Genomic DNA, 16,726 nt, shown 5'->3' on the forward strand with positions numbered 1-16,726 from the left:
CTTTAGCAAGGCTGGTTGTCAAAAATCGGGGGGCCCACGCCATTTTTTTTAAATTATTTATTTAAATAATTAAAAAATATGGCATGGGGACCCCTCTATTCTTGATATCCAACCTTGCTGAAGCTGACAACTTAGGGTTGCAGCCCCAAGCTGTGAGTTTTGTCTGGCTGGTTATCAAAAATAGGGGGGAACCCACAACATTTTTTGTTTTAATTACCGCATTTATTTACAGCGCAGGAGCGGCAGATGAATACTCCAATCAGCCGCTCCTGCTGTCACTGTTATTAGCAGCAGCAGGCGTAGGCTGATGGGAGCAATAGTCCTATCAGACGCCACCTGCTGTCTCTTTCATTACTTAAATGTAACTCTCATCATTCTACCCAGCTTGCGCCGATCGCCGGCAAAGCATTGGAGAATGATGAGAGCCGTGTTCATCACCTGGCACCAGGGAACAGCGCTTACTGTAACGCTTGTTCCCTGGCTCCCATCCTTGTAGTACTGATGCGGCACACGCATGCCACACGTGTGCCGCAAGTATTACACAAACGAACACTGACATCTGCGGTACCGGAAATATCAGGACGTGTGAAAGAGACCTTATAACCGGTTTGGCTGCTGTCACACACTAAAAGACAGTTTTTATTGCAAAAAATAGTTTTTGCATCACCATTAGTGTTGAGTAGTGTTGCGCATTCCAATACTGCAAGTATCGGGTATCGGCCGATACTTGCGGTATCAGAATTCCGATACCAAGTTCCGATATTTTTGTGGTATCAGAAATCGGAATCGGAAGTTCCCAGTGTATGGTTCCCAGGGTCTGGAGGAGAGGAGACTCTCCTTCAGGCCCTGGGAACCATATTCATGTAAAAAAAAATAAAGAATTAAAATAAAAAATATGGATATATTCACCCGTCCGGCGGCCCCTGGACCTTACCGATTGTAACCGGCAGCATCCGTTCCTAAGAATGAGGAGTTTAGGACCCTCGATGACGTCGCGGTTTGTGATTGGTCGCGTGCCGCTCATGTGACAGCTCAAGCGACCAATCACAAGCCGCGACGTCATCGAGGGTCCTAGACTCCTCATGAATTTCTTTTGGGGGAGGGGGCGTTTAAACCTTTCATTTGTGGTAAAATTGGTAAGGCAACTTTATTCTTCGGATTAGTATGATTACAGCAATACCTCATTTATATTTTTTTTATGTTTTGGCGCTTTTATACAATAAAAACTATTTTATATAAAAAATAATTATTTTTGCATCCCTTTATTCTAAGAGCTATAACTTTATTATTTTTCTAGTGATGGAGCTATATGGGGGCTTGTTTTTTGCCGGACAAAATGTTGTTTTTACTGGTACCATGCTTATTTATATCTGTCTTTTTGATTGCTTGCTATTCCACTTTATGTTCGGCGTCATGATGATGAAGCATTGTTTTTTGCCTTGTTTTTTTATGGTGTTTACTAAAGGGGTTAACTAGTGGTATAGTTTTATAGCTCGGGTCGTTGACGATATGGTGATACCAAATATGTGTACTTTTATAGTTTAGATTTCTTTTTCGCTAGAATATTTATTTATTATTGGAATAAATATTGATTTTTATTTTTTTTTTAATATTTTACAATAAATTAAAACTTTTTTACTTCATTTTTTGCAGGATGATCGCTTCTATGGCATGCAGATGAAGCACTGCGCATGATCACCAAGTTTCCTAGCTCTGGTGACCCGGATGTCGTCATGACAACATCGGGTCACCATGGCAACATCAGGACCCAGAGTCACGCAGCGGCGTCCAATTCAAAGGCAGAGGGGCTGTCAGCCCCTGCGCCGGCGTCTGGAATGCTGCGATCGTGGGGGTTAAAGTGTCACAGACCGCTCCCGTCACCTAGTGCTGGGTGCCAGCTGTCAGAATCAGCTGACACCCATTGGCGATCGGCCGCAATCCCCCTGTGATCTTGGCTGATCGCTGAGATGTACTATTCCATCCATGGTCAAATTGGCCCCGATCACATGGACAGAATAGTACATCTGATGTCAGAAAGGGGTTAAATATATTCTCTCTCTCTGGTTAGTCCAGAGGTCCAGCTCCAGAGACCTATTTCCAATCCCTCAAACTAATGGCTAGAAGTGATGAGTTTATCCTTAAAGGGATCCTATCAGCAGATGTTTAGATTCCAAAGTAACGTCATCATAGTAAAATTCTGTGATCTGTGTCTCCGTTGGGGTATGTGTCCACCTTCAGAATGGCCGGCGGTTTGGACGGAGCGGCAAACCCGCTCCGCCCAAAGCTCCGCCCCCTTCTGTGACGCGATGATGCCGGATGTGTTCATTGCACACATCCGGAATCATCGCACCCCACACATAGGGCCATGTGTTTTACCTTGCAGCGGCGCAGCGTCGCCGCAAGGTAAACGGACATGCTGCGTTCTAAAAAGACACGCCGCATGTCCGGAATCGCAGGGCCGCCAGGTGCGTGTTACCACGCATAGTGGAGACGGGATTTGATAAAATCCCCTCCACTATGCTGTAACATCTGGACGCTGCGTATTTGATGCTGCGGCTCTGCGCAGCGTCAAACACGCAGCGTTTCCTGAACGTGGAAACATACCCTTGTTTTGTCATCCATCAGACAGGGAAACAGGTCACAGGAGAAAGAGGAAGAGAGTCCAGAGAGCTGTGAGTGCAGACCAAGTCCTTGCACTTGCTAGCTCATTTGCATAAGAATTTGCTAATGGAATACAAAACAGTGTATGGATTTATAATATGAAGATATGGAAGCAGTCTTTATTACTGGTAGTTTACTATGAAGGATATGGAATGATATAATGGAACTAGACCGAGTACAAAGGAGGGCAACAAAATTAGGCTATGTGCACATGTTGCGGTTTTTACCGCGGATCCGCAGCGTTTCTGCAGCTGCGGGTCCGCAGCAGTTTCCATTGCATTTACAGTTACATGTAAACCTATGGAAACCGCAATACGCTGTGCACATGCTGCGGTAAAAACCGCGCAGAAACGCAGCGTTTTACATTCCGCAGCATGTCAATTCTTTTGTGCAGAATCACGGCGATTCTGCACACATAGGAATGCATTGATCCGCTTATTTCCCGCATGGGGCTATGCCCACGATGCGGGAAGTAAGCGGATCATGTGCAGATGATACCCGGGGTGGAGGAGAGGAGACTCTCCTCCAGGCCCTGGGAACCATATTTGTGTGTAAAAAAAAAATTAAAATAAAAAATAATGATATACTCACCTCTCAGCGCTGCACGCGGCCGTCCGGTTCCAAAGATGCTGTGCGAGCAGGACCTGCGATGACGTCGCGGTCACATGACCGTGACGTCACAAAGGTCCTTCTCGCACAGCATCTTTGGAACTGGACCGCCGCGTGCAGTGCCGAGGAGATCGGGACGTCAGAGGGTGAGTATATAGCCATTTGTTAATTATTTTTAACATTACTATTGATGCTGCATATGCAGCATCAATAGTAGGAGTAAACCCGCAGCAGAAACCGCAAGACAAACCGCGATAAATCTGCAGGGATAACCGCAGTGGTTTTGCCCTGCAGATTTATCAAATCCGCTGTGGGAGAACCCGCAGAGACCCTTCCTACGTGTGCACATAGCCTTAATAAAGGGGATGGGGGGAACTACAATATCCAGATAGATTAGCAAAATTAGGATTATTTAGTCTAGAAAAAAGATGACTGAAGGGCGATCTAATAACCAGGGCCAGCTCCAGGTTTTTGAGGGCCCCGGGCGAAAGAGTCTCAGTGGGCCCCCCTTTAACACATACCACGATTCATGATCACATATAACACAGCCATGTAGTATATAACACAGCCCACGTAGTATATAGCACAGCCACGTAGCATATAACACAGCCATGTAGTATATAACAGCCCACGTAGCATATAACACAGCCATGTAGTATATAGCACAGCCCACGTAGCATATAACAGCCCATATAGTATATAGCACAGCCACATATTATATAACACAGCCCACGTAGCATATAGAACAGCCATGTAGTATATATCACAGCCCACATAGCATATAACAGCCCATATAGTATATAGCACAGCCACATAGTATATAACACGGCCCACGTAGTTTATAGAACAGCCATGTAGTATATAGCACAGCTCACATAGCATATAACAGCCCATGTAGTATATAACACGGCCCACGTAGTATATAGCACAGCCATGTAGTATATAGCACAGCCCACGTAGCATATAACAGCCCATATAGTATATAGCACAGCCACATATTATATAACACAGCCCACGTAGTATATAGAACAGCCATGTAGTATATAGCAAAGCCCACGTAGCATATAACAGCCCACGTAGTATATAGCACAGCCATGTAGTATAAAGAACAGCCATGTAGTATATAGCACAGACATGTAGTATACAGCAAGACATGTAGTATACAGCACAGCTCCCCTCCCCCCAAGAATGGCCCCATAGTCCAGTACTCAGTTATAGTTACCAAAAAAACACTCCTCACCTCTCAACGTTCCGGCGCCGCGCTGCTCCCTCCCTACTCCAGTCTCGGCGGCTGCCGCTGCACTGCCTAACACACAGCGAGAGCGGCAGTGTCAGAGGCAGAGTGGGGAATGATGGAAGAGGGAGCATCAGGTGACGCTCTCTCCTCCATCATTTGCTTTCAACTTTACCTGCAGATGCCGGTAAAGTTCAAAGTGGCGGCGGGGGAGTTGGCGCTTGCGACAGGTGGGCCCCCCTGCCTCACAGGGGCCCCATAGCAGCTGTGTGATGTGCCGCTAGCTGAGGGCCCCTGGCGGAGCAGGGGCCCTAGGCACTGGCAGCTGCCTGCCCTGAATGGGCCCCCCTGTCTCGCCAGGGCCCCGGCACTTGCCTGGGTACACCGGGTGCTGACGCCGGCCCTGCTAATAACCATGTATAAGTATATAAGGGGACAATACAAATATCTCTCTGAAGATCTGTTTATACCAAGGAAGGTGACGGGCACAAGGGGGCATTCTCTGCGCCTGGAGGAGAGAAGGTTTTTCCACCAATATAGAAGAGTATTCTTTACTGTTATGGCAGAGAGAATCTGGAATTCCTTGCCTGAAGAGGTGGTGATTGCGAACTCAGTCAACGTTTTGCCTTGGCTGCTTTCCTTCCATTGTCATTGGCGTACTTTTTAGGAGGAGTCATGTTGGCGTTGATATTTGCTTTTTAAAGGGGTTTTCCCACAAACGAAAGTTCATTTTAAAAATTGTCTGTGTCTGACCGTGTACAGAACATACCACAGCTCCTGGGCAGGGGAGGAAGCAAAAGACAATATTGACATTACAGCAGGAGATCACAGAGGATACATTTTGTGAGGTAAAATATTTTTTAAAAACAGTCAGTGAAATATTTTACCTCACAAAATGAATCCATTGTAATCCCCTGCTGTAATGTCAGTATTGTCTTTTGCTTCCTCCCCTGCCAGGAGATGTGGTATGCTCCGTACATGGTCAGACACAGTCAATTTTTAAAATGAACTTTCATTCGTGGGAAAACCCCTTTAATGTGACCGGCTTCCTCTGCCTCTAGACACGTCGCGCATCTGCCGCCAAGATCAGCTGAATGATTCACTGCACCTGCGTGGAATTCGGACAGGCGCAGTAAATCAGACTGTTGTCATCTTTGTGCAGACAGATAGCGGCGGTCAGACTAAAACTGAGCTTGCACTCCTCCTGTACAAAGATGGCGGCAGTCACTGAATCATTCAGCTGATCTCGGTGGCGGCGTGTTCGCGATGGTGTTCCGCTGGTGGTACCACCCAAGAGGCTGTGCATGGCATATACAGTGTGTGTTTATGTGTGTGTGTGGTGCATATGAAGCGATGGCCAGGGGACCACCACGGTGCAGGAAGACTACTAGCACGGTGCTCCAACTATTACAGACTCAAAATATGTCTCACAAGCAAATTTAAACAATAAACAAATAACGATGCTACTCTACATATAACTTCCCTGGCCTTTACTAAGCAGACTACTGAAGCCTACACTAGGCCCTAACAGGTGCACCAAACAGGAACAGACTCACGGTGATGTTGGGGACTCAGGTCCAGTCCCAGGGGGGCCCCCAGCAGTCTAATATGGTGGTGCGCACGGCTTTCTGTCAGCTCTGTGAAGCGTGGTCTTCTCCTTGCTTCTGGATCCTAGGGATGCTCCTGGAAACTGTAAGTCCCTTTCTCAGTATCTTTGTGGCTTCACAAACTAGCACAGAACAGCCACCTTTGCTGTAGCAGGAAAAGTCTTGCAAATTTCACAAGTACACTCCGTCCCAGGCTGTGGGACCTTTCTTGTAGCAAACAGCACAAAGTTCTCTCTGTAGCAGCTTCAGCTCACACACACAGTTCAGGCTCAACTCCTCCCCTAATTCTAGGGCAGTTCATCTTCACAGTCTATAGCAGGGGGAAGCAGAACATTCCATCACACCAGACAAGGGGGTGCTGTCTCTTCAAGTGGCAGCGTGTTACTGTCCATAACAGCACCACCCTCTTACACATACGGCATATACAATGTGTGTTTGTGTGTGTGTGGTGCGTACGGCGTTTTCAGTGTATGTGTGTGTGTGTGTGTGGTGCGACGGTGTTCCGCTGGTGCTACCGCACAAGAGACTGGTACCACCAGCAGTTTCCAAATTGAGACACCCATCTCTTGGGTGTCCTAATATGGCGGTTGGTGAACTTCCGTCGCTTAGAATTCTGGTATCCGGACACATCTGGACAGAACAGGATGTGAAGACATTACAAGGTAAGTATATACTAAGATGTTACTATGTTACTATGATGATGTTACTTTGGGGTCCAAAAACCTGTTTACAGGTTCCTTTAAAGGATAAGCTGAGCACTTCTGCACTTAGTTTGAGCAATTTGCGATGGTTCTCTGGACCTGGACCCCCAACAATGAAAACTGCTAAATGCAGGCGCAAATGGAATGATGAATATGGTACAAACAAAAAAGCCACAAAACACTAAAAACGCAAAAAAAAAACCACAGTGTAAATAATATAAAACAGAATACATTTACACTAGTGACATTAACCAGTGAAATCTGTAAAATTAATTAGCAGCTCTGAAAAGTAACACAACAATATGTTATTTTCACAAATCCAAAAATAAGTGTTCTAGTCAATAAAATAATGTACCTCATCATTGTTTGGAGTAGCAAGAAAACGACAAGGATCTGGACTGGAGAGCATTCCAACATTATTAACTAGCAGACCAAAAGAAAAGACAAAAATGTTAAAGTTTACATAACACATAGTAAAGTGTTCAGAAATTACTGGAAAATATCTAAACAAAAGAATTTAAACGTATTCTTAACTTTTTTTTTGTAAAAGGCCTCATTCACACGTCCATGTTAAAATACATACTGTACATGAAAAAATACGATGTCATCAGTCTTTACCATCAGTGTGTCATGAGTGTACAGTCCGTGTGTTCGTTTCACCATGAGTGTGTCATTAGTGTGTCCGTTTTTACCATCAGTGTGTCATCCATGTGTCTGTTATACCATCAGTGTGTCATCCCTGTGTCCATTTTTACCATCAGTGTGTCATCCAAGTGTCCATTTTTACCATCAGTGTGTCATCAGTGTGTCGGTTTTTACCATCCGTGTGTCATCAGTGTGTCCGTTTTTACCATCAACGTCCATTTTTACCATCAGTGTGACATCCGTGTGTCCGTTGTTACCATCAGTGCGTCATCCATGTGTCCATTTTTGCCATCAGTGTGTCAATTTTTACCATCAGTGTGTCCGTTTTACCACCAGTGTGTCATTAGTGTGTCCGTTTTTACAATCAGTGTGTCATCAGTGTGTCCATTTTTACCATCAGTGTGTCCATTTTTACCATCAGTGTGTCCGTTTTACCACCAGTGTGTCATTAGTGTGTCCGTTTTTACAATCAGTGTGTCATCAGTGTGTCCATTTTTACCATCAGTGTGTCCATTTTTACCATCAGTGTGTCCGTTTTACCACCAGTGTGTCATTAGTGTGTCCGTTTTTACAATCAGTGTGTCATCAGTGTGTCCATTTTTACCATCAGTGTGTCTGTTTCTACCATCAGTGTGTCCGTTTTTACCATTAGTGTGTCATCCGTGTGTCCTTTTTACCATCAGTGTGTCATCCGTGTGTCTATTTTTACCATCAGAGTGTCCGTTTTTACCATCAGTGTGTCCACTTTTACCATCAGTGTTTCATCAGTGTCTTCATTTTTACCATCAGTGTGTCATCAGTGTGCCCGTTTTTACCTTCAGTGTGTCATCCATGTATCCATTTTTACCATCAGGGTGTCATCAGTGTGTCCGTTTTTACCATCAGTGTGTCATCAGTGTGTCCGTTTTTACCATCAGTGTGTCCGTTTTTACCATCAGTATTTAATCAGTGTGTCCGTTTTTACCATCAGTGTGTCCGTTTTTACCATCAGTGTCATCCATGTGTCCATTTTTACCATCAATGTGTCCGTTTTTACCATCAGTGTGTCATCAGTGTGTCCATTTTTACCATCAGTGTGTCCATTTTTACCATCAGTGTGTTCGTTTTTACCATCAGTGTGTCATCAGTGTGTCCGTTTTTACCATCAGTGTGTCCACTTTTATCCTCAGTGTGTCATCAGTGTGTCCATTTTTACCATCAGTGTATCCGTTTTTACCTTCAGTGTCATCCATGTGTCCATTTTTACCATCAATGTGTCCGTTTTTACCATCAGTGTGTCATCAGAGTGTCAGTTTTTACCATCAGTGTGTCATCAGTGTGTCCATTTTTACCATCAGTGTGTCCATTTTTACCTTGAGTGTGTCCGTTTTGCCACCAGTGTATCATTAGTGTGTCCGTTTTTACAATCAGTGTGTCATCAGTGTGTCCATTTTTACCATCAGTGTGTTATCCATATGTCCGTTTTTACCATCAGTGTGTCATCAGTGTGTCCATTTTTACCTTCAGTGTGTCCGTTTTGCCACCAGTGTGTCATTAGTGTGTCCGTTTTTACCTTCAGTGTGTCATCCATGTATCCATTTTTACCATCAGTGTGTCATCCGTGTGTCTATTTTTACCATCAGTGTCCATTTTTACCATCAATGTGACCACTTTTACCATCAGTGTTTCATCAGTGTCTTCATTTTTACCATCAGTGTGTCATCAGTGTGTCCGTTTTTACCTTCAGTGTGTCATCCATGTATCCATTTTTACCATCAGGGTGTCATCAGTGTGTCCGTTTTTACCATCAGTGTGTCATCAGTGTGCCCGTTTTTACCATCAGTGTGTCCGTTTTTACCATCAGTATTTAATCAGTGTGTCCGTTTTTACCATCAGTGTGTCCGTTTTTACCATCAGAGTCATCCATGTGTCCATTTTTACCATCAATGTGTCCGTTTTTACCATCAGTGTGTCATCAGAGTGTCTGTTTTTACCATCAGTGTGTCCATTTTTACCATCAGTGTGTCCGCTTTTACCATCAGTGTGGCATCAGTGTGTCCGCTTTTACAATCAGTGTGTCATCAGAGTGTCCGTTTTTACCATCAGTGTGTCCATTTTTACCATCAGTGTGTTCGTTTTTACCATCAGTGTGTCATCAGTGTGTCCGTTTTTACCATCAGTGTGTCCACTTTTATCCTCAGTGTGTCATCAGTGTGTCCATTTTCACCATCAGTGTGTCCGCTTTTACCATCAGTGTGGCATTAGAGTGTCCATTTTTACCATCAGTGTGTCATCAGTGTTTCCGTTTTTATCATCAGTGTGTCCATTTTTACCATCAGTGTGTTCATTTTTACCATCAGTGTGTCATCAGTGTGTCCGTTTTTACCATCAGAGTGTCCGTTTTTACCATCAATGTGTCCATTTTTACCATCAGTGATTCATCAGTGTGTTCATTTTTACCATCAGTGTGTCATCAGTGTGTCCGTTTTTACCTTCAGTGTGTCATCCATGTATCCATTTTTACCATCAGGGTGTCATCAGTGTGTCCATTTTTACCATCAGTGTGTCCGTTTTTACCATCAGTGTCATCCATGTGTCCATTTTTACCATCAATGTGTCCGTTTTTACCATCAGTGTGTCATCAGAGTGTTCGTTTTTACCATCAGTGTGTCCATTTTTACCATCAGTATGTCCATTTTTACCATCAGTGTGTTCGTTTTTACCATCAGTGTGTCATCAGTGTGTCCGTTTTTACCATCAGTGTGTCCACTTTTATCCTCAGTGTGTCATCAGTGTGTCCATTTTTACCATCAGTGTGTCCGCTTTTACCATCAGTGTGGCATCAGTGTGTCCGTTTTTACCATCAGTGTGTCATCAGTGTGTCCGTTTTTACCATCAGTGTGTCCATTTTTACCATCAGTGTTTCATCAGTGTGTTCGTTTTTACCATCAGTGTGTCATCAGTGTGTCCGTTTTTACCATCAGTGCGTCCGTTTTTACCATCAGTGTGTCTGTTTTTACCATCAGTGTGTCCATTTTTACCATCAGTGTGTCCGCTTTTACCATCAGTGTGGCATCAGTGTGTCCGTTTTTACCATCAGTGTGTCATCAGTGTGTCCGTTTTTACCATCAGTGTGTCCATTTTTACCATCAGTGTGTCCATTTTTACCATCAGTGTTTCATCAGTGTGTTCGTTTTTACCATCAGTGTGTCATCAGTGTGTCCGTTTTTACCATCAGTGTGTCCATTTTTACCATCAGTGTGTCCATTTTTACCATCAGTGTTTCATCAGTGTGTTCGTTTTTACCATCAGTGTGTCATCAGTGTGTCCGTTTTTACCATCAGTGCGTCCGTTTTTACCATCAGTGCATCTGTTTTTACCATCAGTGCGTCCGTTTTTACCATCAGTGTGTCTGTTTTTACCATCAGTGTGTCCTTTTTTACCATCAGTGCGTCTGTTTTTACCATCAGTGCATCTGTTTTTACCATCAGTGCGTCCGTTTCTACCATCAGTGCATCTGTTTTTACCATCAGTATGTCTGTTTTTACCATCAGTGTGTCTGTTTTTGCCATCAGTGCGTCCGCTTTTGCCATCAGTGCATCTGTTTTTACCATCAGTGCGTCTGTTTTTACCATCAGTGCGTCCGTTTTTACCATCAGTGCGTCTGTTTTTACCATCAGTGCATCTGTTTTTACCATCAGTGCGTCCGTTTCTACCATCAGTGCATCTGTTTTTACCATCAGTATGTCTGTTTTTACCATCAGTGCGTCTGTTTTTGCCATCAGTGCGTCCGTTTTTGCCATCAGTGCATCTGTTTTTACCATCAGTGCGTCCGTTTTTACCATCAGTGCGTCTGTTTTTACCATCAGTGCGTCTGTTTTTGCCATCAGTGCGTCCGTTTTTGCCATCAGTGCATCTGTTTTTACCATCAGTGTGTCCGTTTTTACCATCAGTGCGTCTGTTTTTACCATCAGTGCATCTGTTTTTACCATCAGTGCGTCCGTTTCTACCATCAGTGCATCTGTTTTTACCATCAGTATGTCTGTTTTTACCATCAGTGCGTCTGTTTTTACCATCAGTGCATCTGTTTTTACCATCAGTGTGTCCGTTTTTACCATCAGTGCGTCCGTTTCTACCATCAGTGCATCTGTTTTTACCATCAGTATGTCTGTTTTTACCATCAGTGCGTCTGTTTTTGCCATCAGTGCGTCCGTTTTTACCATCAGTGCATCTGTTTTTACCATCAGTGCGTCTGTTTTTACCATCAGTGCGTCTGTTTTTACCATCAGTGTGTCTGTTTTTACCATCAGTGCATCTGTTTTTACCATCAGTGCGTCCGTTTCTACCATCAGTGCATCTGTTTTTACCATCAGTATGTCTGTTTTTACCATCAGTGCGTCTGTTTTTGCCATCAGTGCGTCCGTTTTTGCCATCAGTGCATCTGTTTTTGCCATCAGTGCATCTGTTTTTACCATCAGTGCGTCCGTTTTTACCATCAGTGTGTCTGTTTTTACCATCAGTGCGTCCGTTTTTACCATCAGTGCGTCTGTTTTTACCATCAGTGCATCTGTTTTTACCATCAGTGCGTCCGTTTCTACCATCAGTGCATCTGTTTTTACCATCAGTATGTCTGTTTTTACCATCAGTGTGTCTGTTTTTGCCATCAGTGCGTCCGTTTTTGCCATCAGTGCATCTGTTTTTACCATCAGTGCATCTGTTTTTACCATCAGTATGTCTGTTTTTACCATCAGTGCGTCTGTTTTTGCCATCAGTGCGTCCGTTTTTACCATCAGTGCATCTGTTTTTACCATCAGTGCGTCCGTTTTTACCATCAGTGTGTCTGTTTTTACCATCAGTGCGTCCGTTTTTACCATCAGTGCGTCTGTTTTTACCATCAGTGCATCTGTTTTTACCATCAGTGCGTCCGTTTCTACCATCAGTGCATCTGTTTTTACCATCAGTATGTCTGTTTTTACCATCAGTGTGTCTGTTTTTGCCATCAGTGCGTCCGTTTTTGCCATCAGTGCATCTGTTTTTACCATCAGTGCATCTGTTTTTACCATCAGTGCGTCCGTTTCTACCATTAGTGCATCTGTTTTTACCATCAGTATGTCTGTTTTTACCATCAGTGCGTCTGTTTTTGCCATCAGTGCGTCCGTTTTTGCCATCAGTGCGTCCGTTTTTGCCATCAGTGCGTCCGTTTTTACCATCAGTGCATCTGTTTTTACCATCAGTGTGTCTGTTTTTACCATCAGTATGTCTGTTTTTACCATCAGTGGGTCTGTTTTTACCATCAGTGTCTCTGTTTTTACCATCAGTGCGTCCGTTTTTACCATCAGTGCATCCGTTTTTACCATCAGTGCATCTGTTTTTACCATCAGTATGTCTGTTTTTACCATCAGTATGTCTGTTTTCACCATCAGTGCGTCTGTTTTTACCATCAGTGCGTCCGTTTCTACCATCAGTATGTCTGTTTTTACCATCAGTATGTCTGTTTTCACCATCAGTGCGTCTGTTTTTACCATCAGTGCGTCTGTTTTTACCATCAGTGCGTCCATTTTTTCCATCTGTGCGTCTGTTTTTACCATCAGTGCGTCCGTTTTTACCATCAGTGCGTCTGTTTTTACCATCAGTGCGTCTGTTTTTACCATCAGTGTGTCCGTTTTTACCATCAGTGTGTCCGTTTTTACCATCAGTGTGTCATCAGTGTGTCCGTTTTTATCATCAGTGTGTCATCAGTGTGTCTGTTTTTACCAGTTTGTCACAGATGGATAAATAAACATGTGAATAGACCCAAAAATTATAATGGGTACTTCAAAAAAACTGATCTCTTCAATTTTTTTTTAATTAGGGTTGAAATGGTAAAACTTTCCAAATCCTCTGAGATACAAAAGCTTCGGGGGTGTGGGTTTGTACAGCACGATCCAAATGGGTTAAAATTAGAACATTATTTCAAACATTCAATCACTATTCAGAGCACACATAGTGTTTGATGATCAGCATCCTCTCACTTTTATGGATTTTAATGGTATGAAATAAAGCGCTAATTTTAACCTTTTTGGATCCGATTGGAAAAACCCACCTCTTTTTCCAATTGATCACGACCTTGCAACAGCTTCTGCTCCAGGCTCTCCAAAATGGAAAGTTGGAAACATACTTGTAGGTGAGCTGGTGACCTGTTTCATATTTATACAAAAGCTTCACCGAGCTCCTTAGTGACAATTGTTTTGCTGATATATCCATGTGGCCACAGCTTTATATATTCAACTTTCATTGGTGGGAAAAAGGGTTTTGGTGCAATCTGTTTGTTTTTTTTCAACACGGCCAAAAAGTCGATATGTAGAATCACTGATATAAATTGTGCTGTTGACTATTATATGGTCTATGGACTGCCAGGGGGCAGTCTGTTGTGACAGAGAAAGAACATGGACTGAAAAAATGTTTGACTCAAGATTTATTTAAAACCCCTTTTTCCAAATTACCAGATCATGACAATACAGGAAAGATATATATCTTGGTACCGTGTTAGCCAGTAGATAGTCATTGTCAAGAGCTCCCTGTCCTCTCCAACAGCTGCAGGTACCTTTCCTTGCAACCAGAAAAAATGTAAAACCTGTCCATTTATAATGACCACGGACAAGATAAAGATCCCCAATTCACATCAGGACTACAAGATACCAGGTACTTTCAGCTGCATCACATCTAATGTGGTATACCTAATTATTTGTACGAAATGTCCAACTGGGGTGTGTATGTGGGGGGGAGACAGGGCAAAAGCTTAGAACAAGAATGAATTCTCACCGCCATACAATAAGAGAAAAAAGAATGGATCTACCTGTGGCAATACATTTTTGTCTCCCAAATCATAACATTATGGACATGAAATTACTTGTGTTGAAAGGTAACTTCAAAACTCAGACAGACAGAAGAGTCTGGGAATATAAGCTGATGACGTCCTTTGACAGTCTCACTGCAGGAATGAATGTGTCGCATGGATTTATGTCTTTTTACATCAACTAAGGAACTTGCCCCTCAGACTATAAGGGGTCATCACAACAGAGACCCCAATCAGAGAACAATAAAACATTCCTTATCTAAGAACTGGCCCAACATTTATGGACATAACTGTTTATCACTCATGCTAATTCTGCTTCATGCCACCTGTCTAATCCATGGTTTTTTTTTTTCTGTGCTATGTTGTGCATAAATATGTGATTCTTCAGAATTTGTATTAGTCTATGCCTGATGAAGAGACCTGTGTAGTCTCGAAAGCTTGCAATTTGTTACCATCTTTTTAGTTAGCCATTAAAAGGTATCAACCACTGAGGACTCTCAATTCTAAATATTTTTCAGATCATGACATACTGCATTACCTAGGATTCCAATCTCCAGCCCTTTAAGATTTTCTTCAATGTGCTTATATATCCCAGTTTTGGTGAAGTCGGCTTCTATGATTAGGACTTTTCTTCTTGTAGTTTGCTCTGTTGAAATGTAACCAAATGTATATAACATATTCCTTTTAGACGGATCAATGTTTTTTTTTCCCCTAAATCAATAGCACAATGCTTTTATAAATATGACGTATGACAACTACTTATGTCCAACTCCATAATTTTTCTTGATAGGCTGTTGGCAGTGGTTTAAAATAGCAAAAGGAGGAGTACTCACCTTATCAATTCCCTTCCGCTGTGGTGCAGATGCTTCCATGATTTCCCACAGACTCTGATCATCCATGATTAGCAATGATGGGTCTACACGACATATAAACACAGCAACCAAGCACTGGCTATAGCAGTGGCCTCATTGGTGTTGACACTCCATCAGTGCCGGTGTAGAGTCACAGTGTGGCCATAGGCAACTGCTAAAAATGTAGACCCATTGCCAACATATTGCAACATCAAACAGAATTGTTTATGCTGCATTTATACAAGCTGATTTCAGACCGTTAAATGATTGAGTATATTGAAGCAGCCTGTCACTTGTAGACATGAGCAAACTTGATAGGGTCCCTGTTTATTCGGCAAGCTATAGTGCTTACTGAAGAGGCTGCCACGGGAACCCGGTTACCTGGAAATGTGTCGCGGCTGTGTGACAGTGACAACACATGCATGGAGAGCCTGTTTGTTGCAGCTCGGAACAGCCGATCAGCTGGCGCGCTCCATGTATCCGGGTTCCCTATGCAGCTTATTCGGTAAGTACTACAGCGTGCCAAATAAGCAGGAACCTGATCAAATTCGCTCATCTCTAAGCTTGCTTACCAACCTTTATACACTGGCTATCCAAGAGTGCTGATGCCACCCGTCGATGCGCAGAAGCACGAAGAACATTGGTGGTAAGTGCCCCACATTAGTGGAGCTGAAGACACCGAAGATTAAATGTAATGAAGGAGAGGAGGTTTACTGTGTGTGAGGGTACTGTGTGGGGGAGACTTACAGTGTGGGAGAGATTTAGTGTAACAGGGCTGGGGGACATTTACTGTGTGGGGGTATGTTCTTAACTTGCATGTCATGACTAGATCCAGGGATTCATTGACACATAGAGTTCAGTATGCTTTCCTAGTGGTTACTTTTATATATATATATATATATATATATATATATATATATATATATATATATATATATATACATACATACATACATTATGATGCAGAATTCTATATATTTAAGCATTAACACTGGATAGGTAATGTTATGTGGAAACCTGTTTCCTAAATTAATGTTCATAATAGTAACACCTCAATAAAATTAAGTTATAAAACAAAATATTAATCATTTTGATACTGTGATGCCAAGTGTCCACTGGGCAGTTCATTCAGCAGTAAATTGTCTTAAACTCCTCTCCTCTGCATATTGACAGTAGAAGTCCCCTGGATAACACACTGTTTGATGTAGGGTACTGCTTTAACAATCTACTATATGGTAGATTACAGGAAAAAAACTTCAATCCCTTGTACTATATGATATTAAATAACACAAGAAAGTGTGGTATTTATATACAGTGCCTTGAAAAGTATTTATTTCGAGCTAGGGTGGGAGAATCTGTCCACAGGACAACTATTGGTTGTACACTCCACAAATATGGCCTTTATTAAAAAGTGGCAAGAAGAAAGCCATTTTAAAGCAAGAAGGGAACAGAGCTAGAATGTGGAAGAAGGTGCTCTGGTCAGATGAGATCAAAGTAGAATTTTTGGGGGCTAAATGCAAAGGGCTATGTTTGGCGGAAAACTAACACTGCACATGATCTCAAAAATACCATCCCTACCATCAAACATGGTGATAGCAGCACCA

General features: G+C 42.8%; 1 protein-coding gene across 2 annotated transcripts in view; it reads right to left on the reverse strand.

Annotated features, from left to right (window-relative positions):
* The window catches only part of HSD17B3 (hydroxysteroid 17-beta dehydrogenase 3), a 211,103-nt gene that overhangs the window by 74,014 nt on the left and 120,363 nt on the right, over positions 1 to 16,726 (reverse strand). For both annotated transcript variants that reach the window (XM_077299641.1, XM_077299644.1), the window contains exons 4-5: positions 14,810 to 14,917; positions 7,168 to 7,235 (exon numbers count right to left, since the gene is read on the reverse strand). In XM_077299641.1, the coding sequence (XP_077155756.1) occupies positions 7,168 to 7,235; positions 14,810 to 14,917 (176 nt within the window). The remainder of the gene's footprint in view (positions 1 to 7,167; positions 7,236 to 14,809; positions 14,918 to 16,726) is intronic.

Source organism: Ranitomeya variabilis, chromosome 1 (genome assembly GCF_051348905.1).
Source record: "Ranitomeya variabilis isolate aRanVar5 chromosome 1, aRanVar5.hap1, whole genome shotgun sequence".
Lineage (NCBI taxonomy): Eukaryota > Metazoa > Chordata > Amphibia > Anura > Dendrobatidae > Ranitomeya > Ranitomeya variabilis.